The sequence below is a fragment of the Rhinolophus sinicus genome, linkage group LG05 (assembly GCF_036562045.2).
Source record: "Rhinolophus sinicus isolate RSC01 linkage group LG05, ASM3656204v1, whole genome shotgun sequence".
NCBI classification, from domain to species: Eukaryota; Metazoa; Chordata; class Mammalia; order Chiroptera; family Rhinolophidae; genus Rhinolophus; species Rhinolophus sinicus.
In genome coordinates, this window is record NC_133755.1 from 83,906,858 (window position 1) to 83,923,380 (window position 16,523).

Consider the following 16,523-nt stretch of genomic DNA (forward strand, 5'->3'; position numbering starts at 1 on the left):
CCTCACCGCACCAACACCTCAAGTCAGGCTCCTCTGGCTTCCACCCGGGGGCGTCCCTCCCCCCAGGGCCTCAGGCTTACTCCTGCCTCCAGGCCTTTCCATGTGCATCCTGCCTCCCAGACGGCCCTTGCTCTGGTTTCTAGCCCCCTATCTGGTCTCTGCACCTGGAATGACTCCTCCCTGCCCCCCCCCCCCCAATTTGTTTGTTTTAATCCAGGGGACATGGAGACTGTCAGTTTTTAATTCGGAATCTCCGAAGCACTAGGACTCAGGCTGCAGGAGGTACCAGGAGGGGTGTGCTTGCTGAGGTGCGTCTGAGGCTTGACGGGACAGAGACGCCCCGAAGACCAAGACCGGCTGCTCATTACATCTGCATCCTACATGGAGATCTCAGGACGTTGATTCAACTAGCCAAACAATGCAGATTCTTGGAGAGGGCTGCAGCAGCACTAAAGACACCTCCTCTACCTTCAAGGAGTTTGCTATGTCCCTGGGAAGGCAGCCCAGCAGAAAACAACCAATGACTGGCTCCGCAGGAGGCCACGGAGGCCTGGTGGCTCAGGGAGGGCTGAGGCTCAGACATGGCCGAGAGGGTCCAGCCTAGAGACAGCTCTGACCGGATGACTGACCCCTGTTCCCTTCTGTGGTGGCCAGGCTACTTTGGGGCTCCCAGTGGCTCCCTCCAAGGCCCTTTCCAGAGACCCCCCACCCCCAGCAGGAAGTGGGAAGTCAGCCTGGCGAGAGGAGCCGGCTGGACAATGAGCTTCACCTGGACAATGTCCCGCTCGGCCAGCTTCCCCCGGGAGGAGATCCGCACGTCATCACCGTCCAGCTCTACCATGGCTGTGTGGGGAGGGCGGGGGCAATTAATGGTGGGCACCTGGGTCTGGTAGGACAGTAGACTTGTCCTTCAATCCCAGGCCACACCCCCACGTTACAGAGGAGGAAACAGGCCAGGAGACCAGAGGAGCCCACCCAGGTGAGTCTCTGACTTCTGGTCCCCGACCAGCTCCATGACCCTGCCTAGGCTCCCAGGGTGGGAGGAGGGAGGAGTGACTCAGTCGTCCTCTCCGCAGCCTTGGCATGTGGGTGTGGGGTGCACACCCTGACACACACACTGCTATGCAAACAAACGCCCCGTCCCACCCTGCCTGCTCACCCAGGTTCCACACACCCAGGTGTGAGTGCTCTGGGCCTGATGCCTCTAGGGAAGCATGGGAGGCTGGGGACTCACCATCGAACTCTGCCTGGCCCACGCCGATAATGATGATGGACATGGGGAGTTTGGCAGCCTGCAAGGCAGCAGGGGACGGGGTGGGGTGGGGTGGGGACCCAGCCAAGGGGCCAGTTACAAGGAAGGGGAGATCACGAGGAGGGACAGAAGGGGTGGATCAAAAGAAGAAAGTCAGGGGACAGGGAAGAAATGGAAGAGAGAAGGATGGAGACACAGAGAAACCAGAAAAAGTGGAGGAGAGGCAGAGAGGGCAGCCAGGGATATAGACCCAGGGACATAGAGGTGGGGTGCCAGAGAGGAAGAAGGGGTGGAGGAAGGAGGCAGAGGGGGAAATGGGTCACAGGTCTGCTTCTGCCAGACACCCCCATCCCCTCCTCTGCCCTGGGCCTCCATCACGTGGGACGTCTTTTGTGTGGGCCTAGAGGGAAGGCGGGCTGTAGCTAGGGCCTCTGACAGAGGGAGGCCACCCGGCAGGCCCACCCATGTTCCTGGACCTCCCGCCTCCTCTACCAGGCCAAGCCTGGTTGGGGTCTGGGGCAGCAGTCCTAGGGATGGTGAATGAAGCGGCTGGAGGAAGTGGACCACCAGGGTGACTAAGAGGTGGGTACAGAGCTCACAGCCAGATCCCTCTTCAGGCAGCACCCCCAACCCCACTGCCAGGCTTTCCAGACACTGCAGCCAGAAGGCAGGAGTGGTCCCACCAAGGATGGGAAGAGGAGAAGCCAGGCCTAAGCATTTCCCTAAAAGCAGGAAGGTGTGCCCCTAACCCCACCCCAGCTCCCTGCCCTCCCCACCCAGATCCTGCTCACGTTGACAATAGCTTCCTTGGTCTGCGCCATGTCCGAGATGACCCCGTCAGTGATGATGAGAAGGACCGAGTACTGGGAGCCGTCCTGCACCTCGGCTGCGTTCCTGGGGTGGGGCCGGGGCGGAGGTCTGTCTGGGGGGAGGTCATCCCCCCACACACAAAGGAAGGCCCTTAACCCTTTGGGGAAGACGGCCCTTTGGCTGGCAGGGGTGGGGCTCTTAGGATCAGGGCTCCTTGCAAGGCAAGTCAATGGGAAGAGACACTCCCTGCTGCTTTCACGAGAGGACAGGTTGGAGACAAACGCCTGGGAGGTGTTGGGATGGGAGACTAGTGACCCAGCACTCACCTGGCCACGTGGGTGACCACGGGGGCGAAGTTGGTGGGGCCGTAGAGCTGCACAGTGCGCAGGCTCTGGTGGTAGGCCTCCAGGATGCCATCGATGCCACAGCACGAGGGGTTCTCCTGGTTGCCGTTCTAGGGGCAGAGGATGGGGATGGAGGGGTGGAAAGGTGGGTGGCCAGTGGTATGTAGGAGCAGAAGCAGGCTGGGGGACACCAGCAGGCCTGTGCTCTTCTAGACTCTTCTCTGGTAGCGGGTTGGAGGCAGGGGCTGGGCCCACCCTGAGGGGCAGCACAGGCCCCTGGGGAGCGGGTCCAGACCTTCTCTTTGCCCCACTCCCTGTACCTGCTCAGACAGGACCCTGAGAGCCCTGGCTGCTCCCTCAGGGGGCCTCCTGCAGATCTACCACACCCTAAAATGACCACAGGGTCCAAGCAGTTCTGGAAGGGCCGGCAGCTGGTCCAACGTCCTATGTCCTGTGGCCAGCAGTGCCCGGCATGCCACAGGCATGTGAGGGATGTCTGCTGTGAGGGACCCAGTGACCGACTGAGTGTCCCCAGCTCATGGGAGGGAGGGAGTGGAGGTGGCCTGAGGACTCATCCCCACAGGGCCCCCATCTCAGCACCAACTCAAGGAGTTGCTAGAATTACCTGCAGTTGCCCATACCCAACCCACATCTCTTTATGCTTATTTCTGGGGCATTGGAGGATAGTGCAGCTACGTCTCCACTCCACTTCCACCTGCGTCTTGTCAGGGAAAGGAGGCCAGAGCCACCATGGGTGGCTTCCAACACAGAGGGGAGTTGTTCGTGAGCAAGGTGGGGAGGGGGTTTCTGGAGGCCCTGATACAAGCCCCCCCTACACACAGCAGGCAGCCTACCCCCCCCCCCCCAGGCTGTGCTTTAAGTCCCTAGGCGGGGAAGATGGGAAGCACCCCCCACCTCAGGCTTGTCACCACCCCTCCCAGCCCTTTCTCCCGGGACCTCCTACCAGCGGGAACTCGTGGGACACCCTGCCATCAGGGGGCAGCTTGGCCCCAAAGCCGAGGGCGGGGAACATCTTGTCGCTGTCGTAGTGCTGGATGATCTCCCCGACGGCGGTCAGCGCCAGCGCGTAGGCATTCAGCTGGTAGGGGCTCATGTAGTGCAGGGACGTGGACTGCGAGGGGTTCCCTGGGGACATAAGACATGGGGACATGTGCCAGCTGGACACACCTTGGGCTCAGAATCGGAAGAGGGTGTCCCTGTGCACCCCCTTTTTTATTTGCTTATTCTTGATGCTCTTTTCTTTCACCCCACTTTCTATCCGTTAGCAAATCCTGGTTGCTAACCCTTCAAAATATATCTAGAATCCTACCCACTTCTCCCCTTCTCTATGACCTGGGCATCTTCTTGCCTGGAGGATGGCAGCAGCCTCCTAACTGAGCTCCCTGCTTCCTTCCGCCCCTGTGCCCTGCGGTCCATACTCAGCACGCCAGCCAGAGCAAGCCTGTCAGTCCTCGGGCAGCTAGATCCTACCTCTTCTCTGCTCAAAATGCTCTAATGCTCCCCTCTCACCCAGAATTAAACCCTACATCCTGACAAGGGCCCACAAGGCCCCACACGATCTGGCTTCCAGTTACCTCTCTCCTCATCTCCTACCATCCTCCCTGTCACTCAGTCCCACCTCAGGGCCTTGGCAATGGCTGTTCCCTCTGCTCTGGGACACTTTTCCACCGATGTATACAGGGCTTGCTCCTTCGCCTCTTCAGGTTTCTACTCATGTTACCTCCTCAGCATGGCTTCCTCGAGCAGCCTACTGAAAGTTACAGCCTCCTCCAGTAGTGCCTAACCCTCTTCCTGGCTTGATTTTTCTCCATAGCCCTTGTCACCACCAATATCGTCCATATTTTACTAATTTGCTTATTAATAAGAGGCAGTACAAGGTACCAATCCTGTCTCTACCTCCTACTAGCTACGTGATCTTGGGTAAGTTTCTTAACCTCTCAGCCTCAGTCTCCTCATCTGTACAATGGGGATGATAACCGTCCCCAACTCATAGTATTGTTGTGAGGATTAAACAGGTGTTATTATAACTCACCTCATTGTTATTATCACTAAGACCCCTCCCAGCTCTGACATCCTACCGCTCTATGATGCCAGGGCCTGCATCATAGGGGTTTCTGACACACCTGTGGAGTACGAGACCCGGGCATCTTCTGATTGGCACAAAAATGAGCACTGAGCACCGCTAATGAGAGTCCAGAATCCAAAGAATGTTGTGCTGTCTCTAACAGTGTAAAGTTTGGCACTGATTGCTCCTGGAGACTCAGTCATGGCCTGATATGGGAGAAGGTCGGAGGAGGGAAGGAATCGGGGGCAGCCCCAGCCAGAGAGAGAACTGGGGTTCCTGGGCTGCGTTCCTGTCCTCACTGAGGACCACAGAGCTCGGTCTTGACTCTGGTTCTCCCCTCCAGCCTATGGGTTGCACTGTACAGAGGATATGGAATTTGAACCTGTGAGGAAACACCTCTGCTCCAGGGCTCGCTCTCCATGGGCCCAAAGTTACAACGTCCTGTTCCCCCAGGGAGACTGCGTGTCCAGGGCAAGCCTGCGGCTCAGGGTACGTAGGCCCAATGCCCAGATTTGGTAATGACCATGGTCTAATCTGAGGATACCTTTGCCACCTTGGCTCTCTTTGGCTCTCCAGGCCTAAGGACCTCCGCTGCGGTGAGGATGAGGCCGGAGAGTACGGAGACCTGGCTCCCAGCGAGGGCCACTATCACAGCCCTGAAAAATGCCCCTTTCCCTCCCTGTTCTCCCACATACAGCTCCCTGCCCCTCCCTCCACTCACCATTGGAGGCCGTGAAATCAATGGCCACTGTGAAGTTGATCTGAGTCCTAGAAGAGGGAGAACAGCAGGGGAATTACTGGACAGAGGCAGCGCTGTGGGAGGGTGAGGAGGGCTGGACAGGGAGTGAGAAACCTGGCTTCCACTCCAGCCCTGCTGCTTGCCGGGCATGTGGCCTTGGTGAAGCGACTCATCGGCTTTCCGTCTGGAAAACTGGGATAGGAATACCAGCCATGTCCTCCCCCAATGGACTGTGTGAGCATCACAAGAGTTAAGTGGGGTGAAAGCTCTTTGAAGGTGATTATGTTCTTTGTGGGCAAGTGGCTACTATTACTTCATTCCTCCCCAAACCCTGCACCTGGGCCCACTTGAGGCCAGTGAAGTAGGGTCTCACTGTATTTCTGGCTCAAATCTGGAGTCAGATTCAGAGTTAAAACCTATTTGACAAAAAAAGAGAGACAAATATACATTGTGCATCTCCTGAGGGAAGAACAAAACCCCACCCATAAAAGCTGTCTTGCCAAAAATTTGGACCTGAATCTGATGGAGCTTCCAGAGTCGCCTACCAGTTGTTTACAGGAAATAGAGGAGACAGAGGAACATGTTAAACGACACCACAGTGGGTGAAGCCAGTAAAAGCCAGTGTGTGGGAAGTTCTGGAGGAGCAGTACTGGAAGAGTGGCCCATGGACCAGCAGCAGGGGGGTCACCTGGGGATTGGTGAGGAGTCACAGGCCCCTGCAGACCCACTGAATCAGAAGCCCTTGGTGGGGGCAGGAAGTTGTCTTAGCAAACCCTTCAGGTGTGGGCGAGGGGGGAACCAACAGGTGAAAAAGAATTAAGAGACAAATCAACCAACCACAATATATGGATCTTGCCTGGTTTCCTGCTTCAGATAAGCCAATTAAAAAACTTTGTAAGACAATTAGGGAAATCTGAACACTGACTAGATATTTGGTATTAAGGAACTTTCACTTTTTAGGTGTGATTATGGTATTGTGGTTATATTTGACGAGAGTCCTTATATTTTAGAGACATATCCCAAAGTATTTGGGGGATGAAATATGATGTCTAGCATTTGCTTCAAAATAACTGCATGGGAGAGTGCATGGAACAAGACTGGCCATGAGCTGGTCATTGCTGAACCTGGGTAAAGGTACTTGGTGGTTTATTATACCTTCTCTCCACCCTTGCCTATGTTTGGGCTTTTTCCATAATAAAACATTAGGTTTTGAGAATTCAGATTCATGGTCGAAACTTGCTAAGTGTTTGCCTGTTCCAAGTTCTTCACTAGATATTGACAGAACAAAGCTGACAAGACATGAACCCCCGAGGAAGTCTAGTCTTATGATTCTCACACTGAGTGAAGTTAGTCACCAGGGGAGCTTGTTTAAAAAAGGAGATCCCAGGGTACCACTCCCAGGAATGCCAATTCAGTTGGTCTGAGATGGGGCCCAAAATCTGCTTCTTTAAGAAACATCCCCTGCCCTTCTCCAGGATTGTGAGGGGGTTCTGGGATCACATTTGGGGAAACTGTTCTGGTGGCTCTGAGTTGGGGCCAGGGATGAAGTAAGATGAGGCAGGACTCACCTCACCTGCATTTAGCAGATGGTCTTTATCAGAAACCACAGCCCTCTCTCCACCCGATCACAGCTGAGCTGCTGCTCATGGACCCTTCATCCCCTTGGAAGGGTGATGGAAATGTTAGCAGGAGACCCAAGCCAGGGTCTGCTGGCCAGATACAGTTCTTCCCACACTTCCTCCTCCTCGTCTGCTTCCTGGGGGCAGAGCATCCAGTGGACTCCAAGTTGAGGAAGAAGGAGCCACAAGATGGCAAGAGCCTGGGTCTTTGAATGACTCTCCCTACCCATCCCTGCCATCCTATAAATGAAAAGTAACACTTATTTGTACTAAGCCTGGAAGTCAGGGATTTGTTATAGCAGTTGACCTATCCTATTCATCTTCTGTTCCTTGTCATCTCTTTGTGGGGAATATAGAGATTGTGTCTTTGTTAGAGGCAGGGAGACATTTGGAGGGTAAGAGCCCTGCTCGGGGGGCCACCCTTCAGAGGGTGGTTCTGGCCTACAGGACTGCCGCTGAGGGGTGAGGCAGGACTTACTCCCTAAGTAGTCTTCTGCTGCTCTGGGTTCTGAAATGACTCAGGGAAGAAAGAGACTGGAAAGCAGATACTTTTGTGGGAAAGTTACTCCCTGCAGACTCACGTCTCCTGCCTAAGGGCACAGCTGGGTAGCATGCAGGCCGCTGAGCAACCAGTTCTATCTCTGATGTGGGGGCAGAGGTGCCCATACCCTGCCTCCGAGCCCAGGTGGGTGGGGGAGGGAGACCAGGGAGGAGAGGATCCCTAGACAAATGTCTCCATTAGTTGCCTGCCTGGACACGCATGCTGGGCTCTCGCTCCCTGGAGCCAACTCTCACTCAGGTTCTCCCGAGAGTGTGAAGAGAGGCGTGGGGGGAGGGCTCCAGCGGCTCCACTGTTCTAACTTGCCCAATACTTGTGGTGCCAGCTTTGCACAGCAGTCAGCCTCTGAGGCTCCTTCTCGAGGAGACGTCACAGCACCCAGCCCTTTAACTCAGTAGTCTCCATCTGCATTCCACCCCACCTGGTAGCTGCAAAGTAGGCAGGGCCAGGAATATTCATTACTATGGAAGAAATGCAGCATGTGGTGACAGAAGGCAGGCACTCTCTGTGACCTTGAAAACTGGAGAGGCATGTGGCCTTGGGAAACTTATGTAAAATGAAGATCATCTTCGCCCTGCCCACAAGGTTCTGTAAATTGGAGACACTATGCAAATGAGAAGGATAAATAGGATGAGGAGTGATTGAAATTACCAGGTGCTATGTAAGGGGTGGTTGTTTAATGGGATGGAGAACAGAGCAGTTTTGATGGGGGAAGGGAGAAAGGGCAGGGTGGGGAGTAGGCTCAGAGGAGGGGCCGGGAGGCCCCTGGGTGGCTGCAGGGAGTCTGTGTGCTTAGTGGGTAGGAGTGCTTGCAACCTTGATGCTGCAGGTTCAAGGCAGCAGGGAGCGGTGTCATGGGAGAGCGAGTGGAGCTTCCCAGGGCCTGACTTTTCCCTCTGCCCTGGAGAACCAGGTAGCCAAGTGCCCGCTTGGCTGGAATGAGACTTTGGCAGCTGCCCTGTCTGTCTCTTTTCCAGACAGGTGTAGTCACTCACCTGCCTGCACCTGTGGGCCGTTGGCTACCCACACCCTGACCTGGCACCTGTCCTTGGCAGAGTCAGGCTCTTTTTCCCTGAGCTGTTGGCTGGAGCCTCTAGGCTTCTCTGCCTGTCGCGGCCTGGACGCTGATCTCTCTGGTTCTTTCTGCTCCTTAAATTCACGTGTGACCACCTGCTGGTCCTGGGACCACCCCTGGCTCATCCCCCAGTCCCTCCTGCCCCTTATAGGTCCCTGATGATACCAGTAGGTTAATCACAGTCCCCCCACCCCACCCCCAGACAGACCAGAGCTTATCAGCAGCTCAGAGCAAGAAGGAATCTTAGAAGTCACCAAACTCCAACCTCTCATGTATGGAGGAGGAAACGGATGCCCTGGAAGGGAAAGCGACCTGCCCAGAGCAATGCAGCAAATGCAGGGCAAAGAGGGGTGTATAGCCTGGGCCTCCTGACTCCTGGTCCAGGGCTCCTTCTGCCTCCCTAAACCCTTGGTTCTCTTTGTCATGGAGTCCCTACCACTTCCAGGTCCCATCTCTGCAGAGGGACCTGACGTGACCCACTGGCCTCCGTGGCCCAGGAACACCCTCTGCAGCAGCTCAAGATACAGGGGCACACAGGGCTCTGGGAGAGTTGTGTGAGCCCAGACACAGGGCCGGGGGTGGGGGCTGCTCCGAGCCCAGAACCACAGAAGCCACGGTGGGGCCAGAGCTGCTCATGCCGAGATGTGAGCCCCTTCCCTCTCCCTGGAGCCAAAGAAATGGGGCTGCATCTCTTCTCACCCTCCTTTGATGTAGTCGAGAAACGTGCACTCTGACTCCACAGCAAAGGAAAGCAGCGTGACCTTGAAAACAAAAGGGAGCTTGGTCAGTGGAGAGCACGGGGTGGGGGGACGTGGTTTGCTGATAGTTAAGGAGAACTCAGCATGTGCCGGTTTGCATATATCATTGTATGGAGTGCCCACAACAACCCTGTGAAGGACTATTATCATCCCCATTCTATAGCCAAAGAAACTGAGGCTCAAAAAGGTGATGCAATGTACCCACTGTCAGGATGTGGTCAAGTGAAGCCAGGTCTGACTCCAGAGCCTGCACTTGACCTCCATGCCAAACTGCATCCTGGAAGGGCCCTGTCTCTGCCACTGGAGCACAGGGGCTCAAGCCAAGGACGTAAGTTTCCCCTAAGTAGACACGGGTGTGGAGGGTGGAGGGCATGGGGTCTTCCTGACACAGTCCTAACAAGCTGCCATGCTGACAAGCTCCATGCTTCCATGTCTCGTTAACTATTAATCTAGAAACGTGCTTCTCTAGTCTGCACTTACCTTAAACCCTATCTGTCCCCCTCATCCCTCTGGTGTCTCTCAATCTCTACCCTCTCAGATCCAAGACCCTCATAAGCAGCCTGTCCTTTCCCAGAGGTAACTAACCACCCAGGGCCCCCTCTCCCAAGCAGAGGACTCTTGGCCTATGCCCGCTGGCAGATTGGCATCAACTTCCCCAAGACAGGCAGCTACCTGAAAGCTCATTATAATGAGGATTTAAGATTGTGGAGACAAATGAAAGCCTGGCAGCCGAAACCAATTAAATGAGGCAAGATTGGGGCAGGAGACTTTTTACCTGTGTCACAGAACTCCACTAGGACTGGAGCTCGCTATTCGTGTACATGCAGCCATCATTATCGACTCACTTGGTGGGCCAGGTCGGGCCTCTGTTTGACAAAGCCGATGAGCCCCTAGCCCCCCAAAATGGGAGGGTCTGTGAGTCCTGAGCTGGACCTCTGAGACCCCAGCCACTGGTTACGGCATTAGGCACCTGGATGGACAAAGCCTCCTTTCACTAGGAATGGACTCTGGCAGTGGCCTCTACCCTGACAATCATTAGACTCCTTGAGGAGCTTTTAAAACATCTTGCAGCCCAGGTAAGGCCCTCAAACCAATTACATCAGTTTCTTGGGTAGGGCTCTGGCCCTAGATCTTTTTTTCAGCTCCTCACATGAGTCTAAACTGCAGCCAGAGTTGACCACCCCCCATCCAGGCCCTGGGTTGCCTGACCATACACATTCACCCAGGGACTTGCTACTCAAAGTATGGTCCCTGGACCAGCAGGGTCAGAATCATCTTGATGCTGGTTAGAAATGCAGAAATGCAGAGGCATTTTAACAAGAACTCCAGGAGATTCTGCACATAGTAAGGTAGGAGAAGCACAAACACAGATGTCTAGACCCCAGCCTGGAACCCTGGAACTGGCCTGGGCCTCTGTATTTTAATCAGCATCCTGGATGCTGAGTGATATTTTTTTTTGTGTGGTGAAGATAGGGAAATGCTGGAGCAAAGGAAAGTCAGGAGACCTGGGCCCAGTCCTGCTCTGTCCCTAACTCACTGGGTGACCTGAGACAAATCTGGTCCCCTCTCTGGGCCTCAGGTTCTTTATCTCTAAAGTAAGAAAACTGGATGAGATCAGTGGTTTTCAAAACTTTTTTTTTTTTTTTTCTCAATTGAACGTCCAATATTTCTCAGCTGGGGAAGGTGCTGCCTTCTCTAAGGGCATTTGGAAAAGTGTGGGAGAATTTGAGGTCACACAATGACTGTGACTCTACTGGCAGCTATGGGCCGAGGCCAGGGGTGCTAAGCACCTCACAATGTATGGGGAAGTCCTGTGGGACGAAAAATGATTCCAGCCCGAAATGCCAACAGCCTCCCCACTGAGAAACACTGCAGCTTTGGACGAAGGAAATATTCCTCCAAGTAATATTTCTCCACTGAGTGGAGGACGGAAGGTGGGAGGGCCTCCAGGGGGCTGCTGCAAAGCTCCCCCATGGGGGAGATGACAGTGAGGGTAGACGGGAGTCAAGGGGACAAGTCAGAATATTCAGGTGGTAGTAGGAGTAGGGCGCAGTCATGGATGGCGAGGGGCCACAGGTGTCAAGGATGGCTCCCCAGTGCTGTGTCCCCCATGATGACAGCACAGGCTGGCCAGGGGGAGGGGAGGGCTGCGGGGAGACTTTAGCCAATGCATTCAGTTTGGGAAGTCCGGATCTGAGGAGTGGCCAGCAGATGGCTGGACATCCAAGTTAGACCTCAGTGTGATGCCAGGGCCCAAGATGAGGGTCTTCCCTGGCAGAAGCCTGTTCTCTCTTCAGGCGGTTCTGACTCTAGAAGGGCCTTCCAGAGCCTACACGGGCCTTCCAGTGACACAACTCCCCCGCCCCCACCCTGCCCCATGGTGCAAGGCCTGCTCCAGGGCTACCAGAGTTTAATTCTTTTTCCACCTGATGGCATGTGTCTGTGAAACAGTTATAATCAGAGAAGTGGGGCGGCGGGTGGAGGGGGTGGCGGGGGAAGACCTCTTTGAATAAGCAGAATACTTTATAGGCCTGCGTCTTCCTGCATCTCCCACGTGTCTGTTATAGCCACCCTGTGCAGTAAGCATGGTAGGGGTGACTTATTAGTCCCATTTTACAGATGAAGACACTGAGGTTCCTCAGAGGAACCCCAGAGCCCTCTGACTATGACCTCTTCTGGGTCTGGAGCTGCAGTCTGCCTGACTCAAATGACTAAGTTTGGCTGCATTCGCTGCTGGAACTATGGACCTCTGAATGGGGAGAGACAGGAAGGGTATAGACGTGAGTACGTCTGCACTGAAGAGACATGGCTTGTTCTAGAAATGCACTGCGGGCTCTGCCTCAGGACTTGGCACAGGTTGATCCCTACTATTAGAGAATTCTTTCCCCGATATCCTCAGCTACTGCCCCCTCACCTTCTCTGAATCTCTACTCAAATGTCAGCTTCTCAGAAAAGCTTTCCTTGACTACTTTATGTAAAATAATAGTTTTGTCCCAGGCATTCCCTATCTCATGACCGTAGTGTACTTCTTTCCCACCGCATGCGTAACCACCTGACACTCACAGGTATGTGTGTACACATACTTGCTTTCTGTGTCCTCCCACAGGAATGTAAGCACCAGGAGGGCAGGGATTCCTGTTTGTTGGATAAATGTATCAGTGTCCTGAACAAGAGCCTGCAGAAACCCCTGGGCCAGTGAGATCCAGGATGGTTGCAGTCAGGCAGGGGCAGTGCCCGCAGCCGCTGCCAGCTCTGCATTTAACTGTAGTGCTGACTGCCACCTCTATCACGTCCTAGCTCTATGACCTTGGTTGAGTCACTTCCCTGCCTGCAGCCTTGGTTTCCGCTTCATGACAAGGGGATGATGATAACTGTCTTTCAAGGAAACAACTTGTGAAAAGCACCTAAATGGGGGATTTCCCACAGTAAGGGCCCAATAATTGCTACTCCTTTTCCTCTTCCTTCCTGCAGGAAGTCCCTGGGAGTTTCTCTCTGGGATTTCTCATTCTGTGTCTCAGAGCCCATGTATCACCTATCCCATCTACCCCTGGGCTGTGGCTCCATGGGCCCCATCCCTCCCCCCCAGCACCTCTCCAGGTCAGGTTCCCACACTGCACGAACACACACAGGTACACAGACTCACAGACACATATGACTCCTGACATCAGGCCGAGCTCGGAGCTCAGAATGTCTACGCCCAGCTGCAGACAGGGGGTGGCTACTCACTGTGCCAGAATTCACGTATTTCTTTTTCTTCATTTTCTTTTTCGGGTTTATTACCTGCAGGAAAAACCAGTTACCAGGTAAGAAAGAGGTTTCTAGGCAGGCAAGGCTGGGCCCCCGGGGCTTCCACTAGCCCTAGGTGTAGACCCAGACTGGCAGAGTGTGGGCTGAAAAAACAGGGGTCTCAGGGAGGAGGGTTCGGGGAGGCCTTGTGAGATACTGGCATTTAGATTTACGCAACTCAACTCCCTGATTGGACCTAGTGTCCCATGAGCAAACTACCAAGAATAATATTTATTTAACCTTATTTCTCACTGCTCCCCAAACATACCCTCCACCCTATTCAGCCGGAGGAGCCTCGATGTTGCAAAGGGGCCCTGTTCATGCCTGTCCCGTGTCAGCTCAGGCTGCTCCGCCCCCCGCCCCAAACATGCCCCCTCCTCCCTCCACCATTTCCCATCCTTCCAGCCCTAGGGTTGCCCTGGGGGTCCTGTGAGTCTGTCCCCCACCACAGCCCCTATACTGCAGTTAGAATTTCCTTAACTGTTCTTCATGTGTAAGCTTTCATTTCAAACTAGATCTGTCATCAGAGAATATATCACAGCGCTGGGCATATAGTAGGTGCTAAAAACACACTTGTTGGTGGACTAACGCAGTGGTCTCGACTGGGGTGATTTTTGCCCCCCAGGAGACATTTGACAATGTCTGGAAATATTTCTGGTTATCACAACTAGGGGAGTAGTAGAGGTCAGTGATGCTGCTAAACATCGCACAACACACAGGACAGCCCCTTACAACAAAGAATCATCTAGTTCAAGATGTCAGCGTGCAGAACCCCTGGGCTGAGTGAGGGGGACCACCCTGGCCTAGGGGTGCTCCACGGGTCTTTCGCACATCTGAGCCTCACCGGCTTTTGTTTTTCACATGAGAAGTCTAGGCCCAACCTTCCCTAACCTCCCATCAGACAAAGCAAGGGGATTTTCACACCAGCTCAGGATTTGTCACTCTGTCCTCTGTAGGTTTCTGGTGAACTCATTCCCCTTGCCCTCATCTCATGTTCCGCCTACAGGGGCAGCCAGCTGGTCTTTAGCAGAGGTGTCTTCTGTTTGAATGACCATTGAGATCTACCTCTGGAGATAAGGACACTAAGGCACAGAGACACCAAGCGATTTGCCTAAGGTCACACAGCTGGTCTGGGTAGTGACAGAATTAGAAACCAGATTCCTGGCCTTGGGGCAGTGCTACATACATGGGTACCACCTTGATAACAAATACACAATCCTTCACAAATATTTATGGGGTGGGGGTACCAGTTCTCTAGAATCTTCTCTTCAGTTGGAAAAAGAAGATATGTCTTCAGGATAGGTGACAAGGGTCACCAAGAAAGGGAGTCAGAAGTGTGAAGGGAGTTGGAGTAAGGAAGGACCACTCCAGGCAGGAACATCAAAGAAGACTCTCCAGAGCAGGTGGTACTGAAGGCAGACATTGAGTGACAGCAAGGAGTTGGGCAGGGAGAGATGGAGGAAGGCATTCCTGTCAGAGGAGCTATTGGGGGAGCACAGAACTGGGGTCCAGTTTAACTTTGGAACCACAGGGTAGAAGAGAGTATATTCGGCTGGCTGGAAGAGAGCCTAGAATACCAATTTAAATGTCAACAATCACCTAGCAGCCAGCAGAGAACTCTAATGACTTCTAAGATGGTAGGGGACAAGCACAGCAGGCTCTAGGATGCTGGGACCTGGTGGAAGTGAGTACAAGGGGAGAAGGAGGGATATTCAAGGGGATGTTTGCCTGCTTTTGCCACCTCGTAGCTGTGTGATCTTAGGCAACTTACTTAACTGCCCTGTCCCTCAGTTTCCTCATCTGTAAAATGGGAGTAAAAAAGTACCTACGTCATAGAAAAGTATGGGGGTTAAATGGATAAATACAAGTCAAGTGCTTAGGACAGTATCTGGAATGTAGTAAGTACCATGTAAGTGTCAGCTGCTATTATTTTTTATTAGCACCACCACCACCACCAGTCCAGGTGAGAGGTAATGAAGATGTGGGGGTGTTGGAACAGGTACTGAGCTATGGCAAAACGGCACTGTCAAGGAATGACCACAGATCTTGGGCCCCAGGCATGGCTGTGGGAGCAGGAGAGACGGAGGTGTCAGGGGCCACCAGGTAGACACAGAAGGAAGGAAGAGCTGGATTTGAGGCTCAGGTGGGAGGGCTAGCAAGGTAGAAAGTGAGAGTCTAGGGAGAGAAGCCTAGAACAACCTCGAATCCTCCACAGGCATGAAGGCCACCCAGATGACAGGGTGCTCACAGACACATTCATGGGAAACTGCCTACCAGGCAAGCCCTTGAGGTGAGGGCACGGTCTCAGCTCCGATGCTGCACTGTGCCTCAGTTTCACAATCTGTACCAGGAGGGCGTGGAAACTTTAGAACTGAGTGCTTCTCAAAGTTTTATTCCAAAGTAGCCCTCCCAGCTGATGAGAATAAACACGGACTCCCGGGGGTCTGGGCGTTGCCCAAAGACCTGGCCACAAGCACATCTCTTTGAAGTCTTCTGTGTTGTCTTTAAATTAGCCTGTGTTCCACATTTCCACTCTCTAATTATAACTGTTTTAATATTAAAGCAATGTTTTGTTCTCAGATCTTCATGTGAAGTGGCACTGAAGAGACGCCCTGTTTATCCTGAGGTTTCATGCACTCCCCAGCACACACTCCCACCCCCATCCATGTACCAGCCTCTCTAGCCCTAAAAGACTGTACCCTGAAATTCCATGTGTGGGACCAGCGCCGCCTAGGGGTCGGGCCAGGAAATCCCAGGAAACTCCGTGGGCTGGATTTCTCCTAAGCCTCCTCCTCTGGCTCTCCTCACACCCCCAGGGTCCCCAGGGCCCCCAGGGCAGGTCTGGTGTCTGCTCTCCTGTGCAAATGGGCAGTGAGTGGCTCCCAGGGACCTGGAGCTGCTCTGGTGCTGGGGATACAACATGAGTGAAACACAGTCCCAACCCAGCAGCAGCACCACCATGAAGGAAGGCACGGAGGCTGAGCCAGCACTGCAGGTTCTGAGAGCCTTAGATGCAGTGACTGGGCTGAAAGTGGAGTGGGCACAGGGAAGGGCTGGGGCCAGACCCTAGGGGTTTCCTCGGGTGTGACATGTGTGTCTACTTATACAGGCCCAACGACTGCGGATTGCAGGTAGCTGCGGCACGGCACCCGTGTGAAGGAGCTCAGACTTTACCCCCTAGGTAAAAGGCCCTGTAGGATCTCAGCTGGGGTGGGGGTGTCTTTCTGAATTTCCTCCCTGCTCCTCTGTGCGAATCAGGCAGAGGGTGGGATGCACAACTAGGTTGGAAGCTGGGCAGTGATAGGGTCAGGTGACCATTTTGGAGGAGCACTCAGGTTACTGAGTGCAGGACGGAAGGAGATGGGAGGGCCTTCAAGGGGGCTGCTGCAAAGCTCCCCCATGGGGGAGATGACAGTGAGGGTAGACGGTAGTCAAGGGGACAAGTCAGAATATTCAGATGGTAGTAGGAGTAGGGTGCAGTCAGGAATGGCGAGG

At 54.0% G+C, this 16,523-nt stretch overlaps 1 protein-coding gene across 1 annotated transcript in view; it reads right to left on the reverse strand.

The window, feature by feature from the left end:
• CPNE5 (copine 5) overlaps nt 1–16,523 on the reverse strand; it is a 90,455-nt gene that overhangs the window by 2,031 nt on the left and 71,901 nt on the right. The window contains exons 14-21 of the mRNA XM_074332865.1: nt 12,969–13,022; nt 9,184–9,245; nt 5,214–5,260; nt 3,371–3,552; nt 2,389–2,516; nt 2,044–2,146; nt 1,235–1,292; nt 770–843 (exon numbers count right to left, since the gene is read on the reverse strand). Of these exons, the coding sequence (XP_074188966.1) occupies nt 770–843; nt 1,235–1,292; nt 2,044–2,146; nt 2,389–2,516; nt 3,371–3,552; nt 5,214–5,260; nt 9,184–9,245; nt 12,969–13,022 (708 nt within the window). The remainder of the gene's footprint in view (nt 1–769; nt 844–1,234; nt 1,293–2,043; nt 2,147–2,388; nt 2,517–3,370; nt 3,553–5,213; nt 5,261–9,183; nt 9,246–12,968; nt 13,023–16,523) is intronic.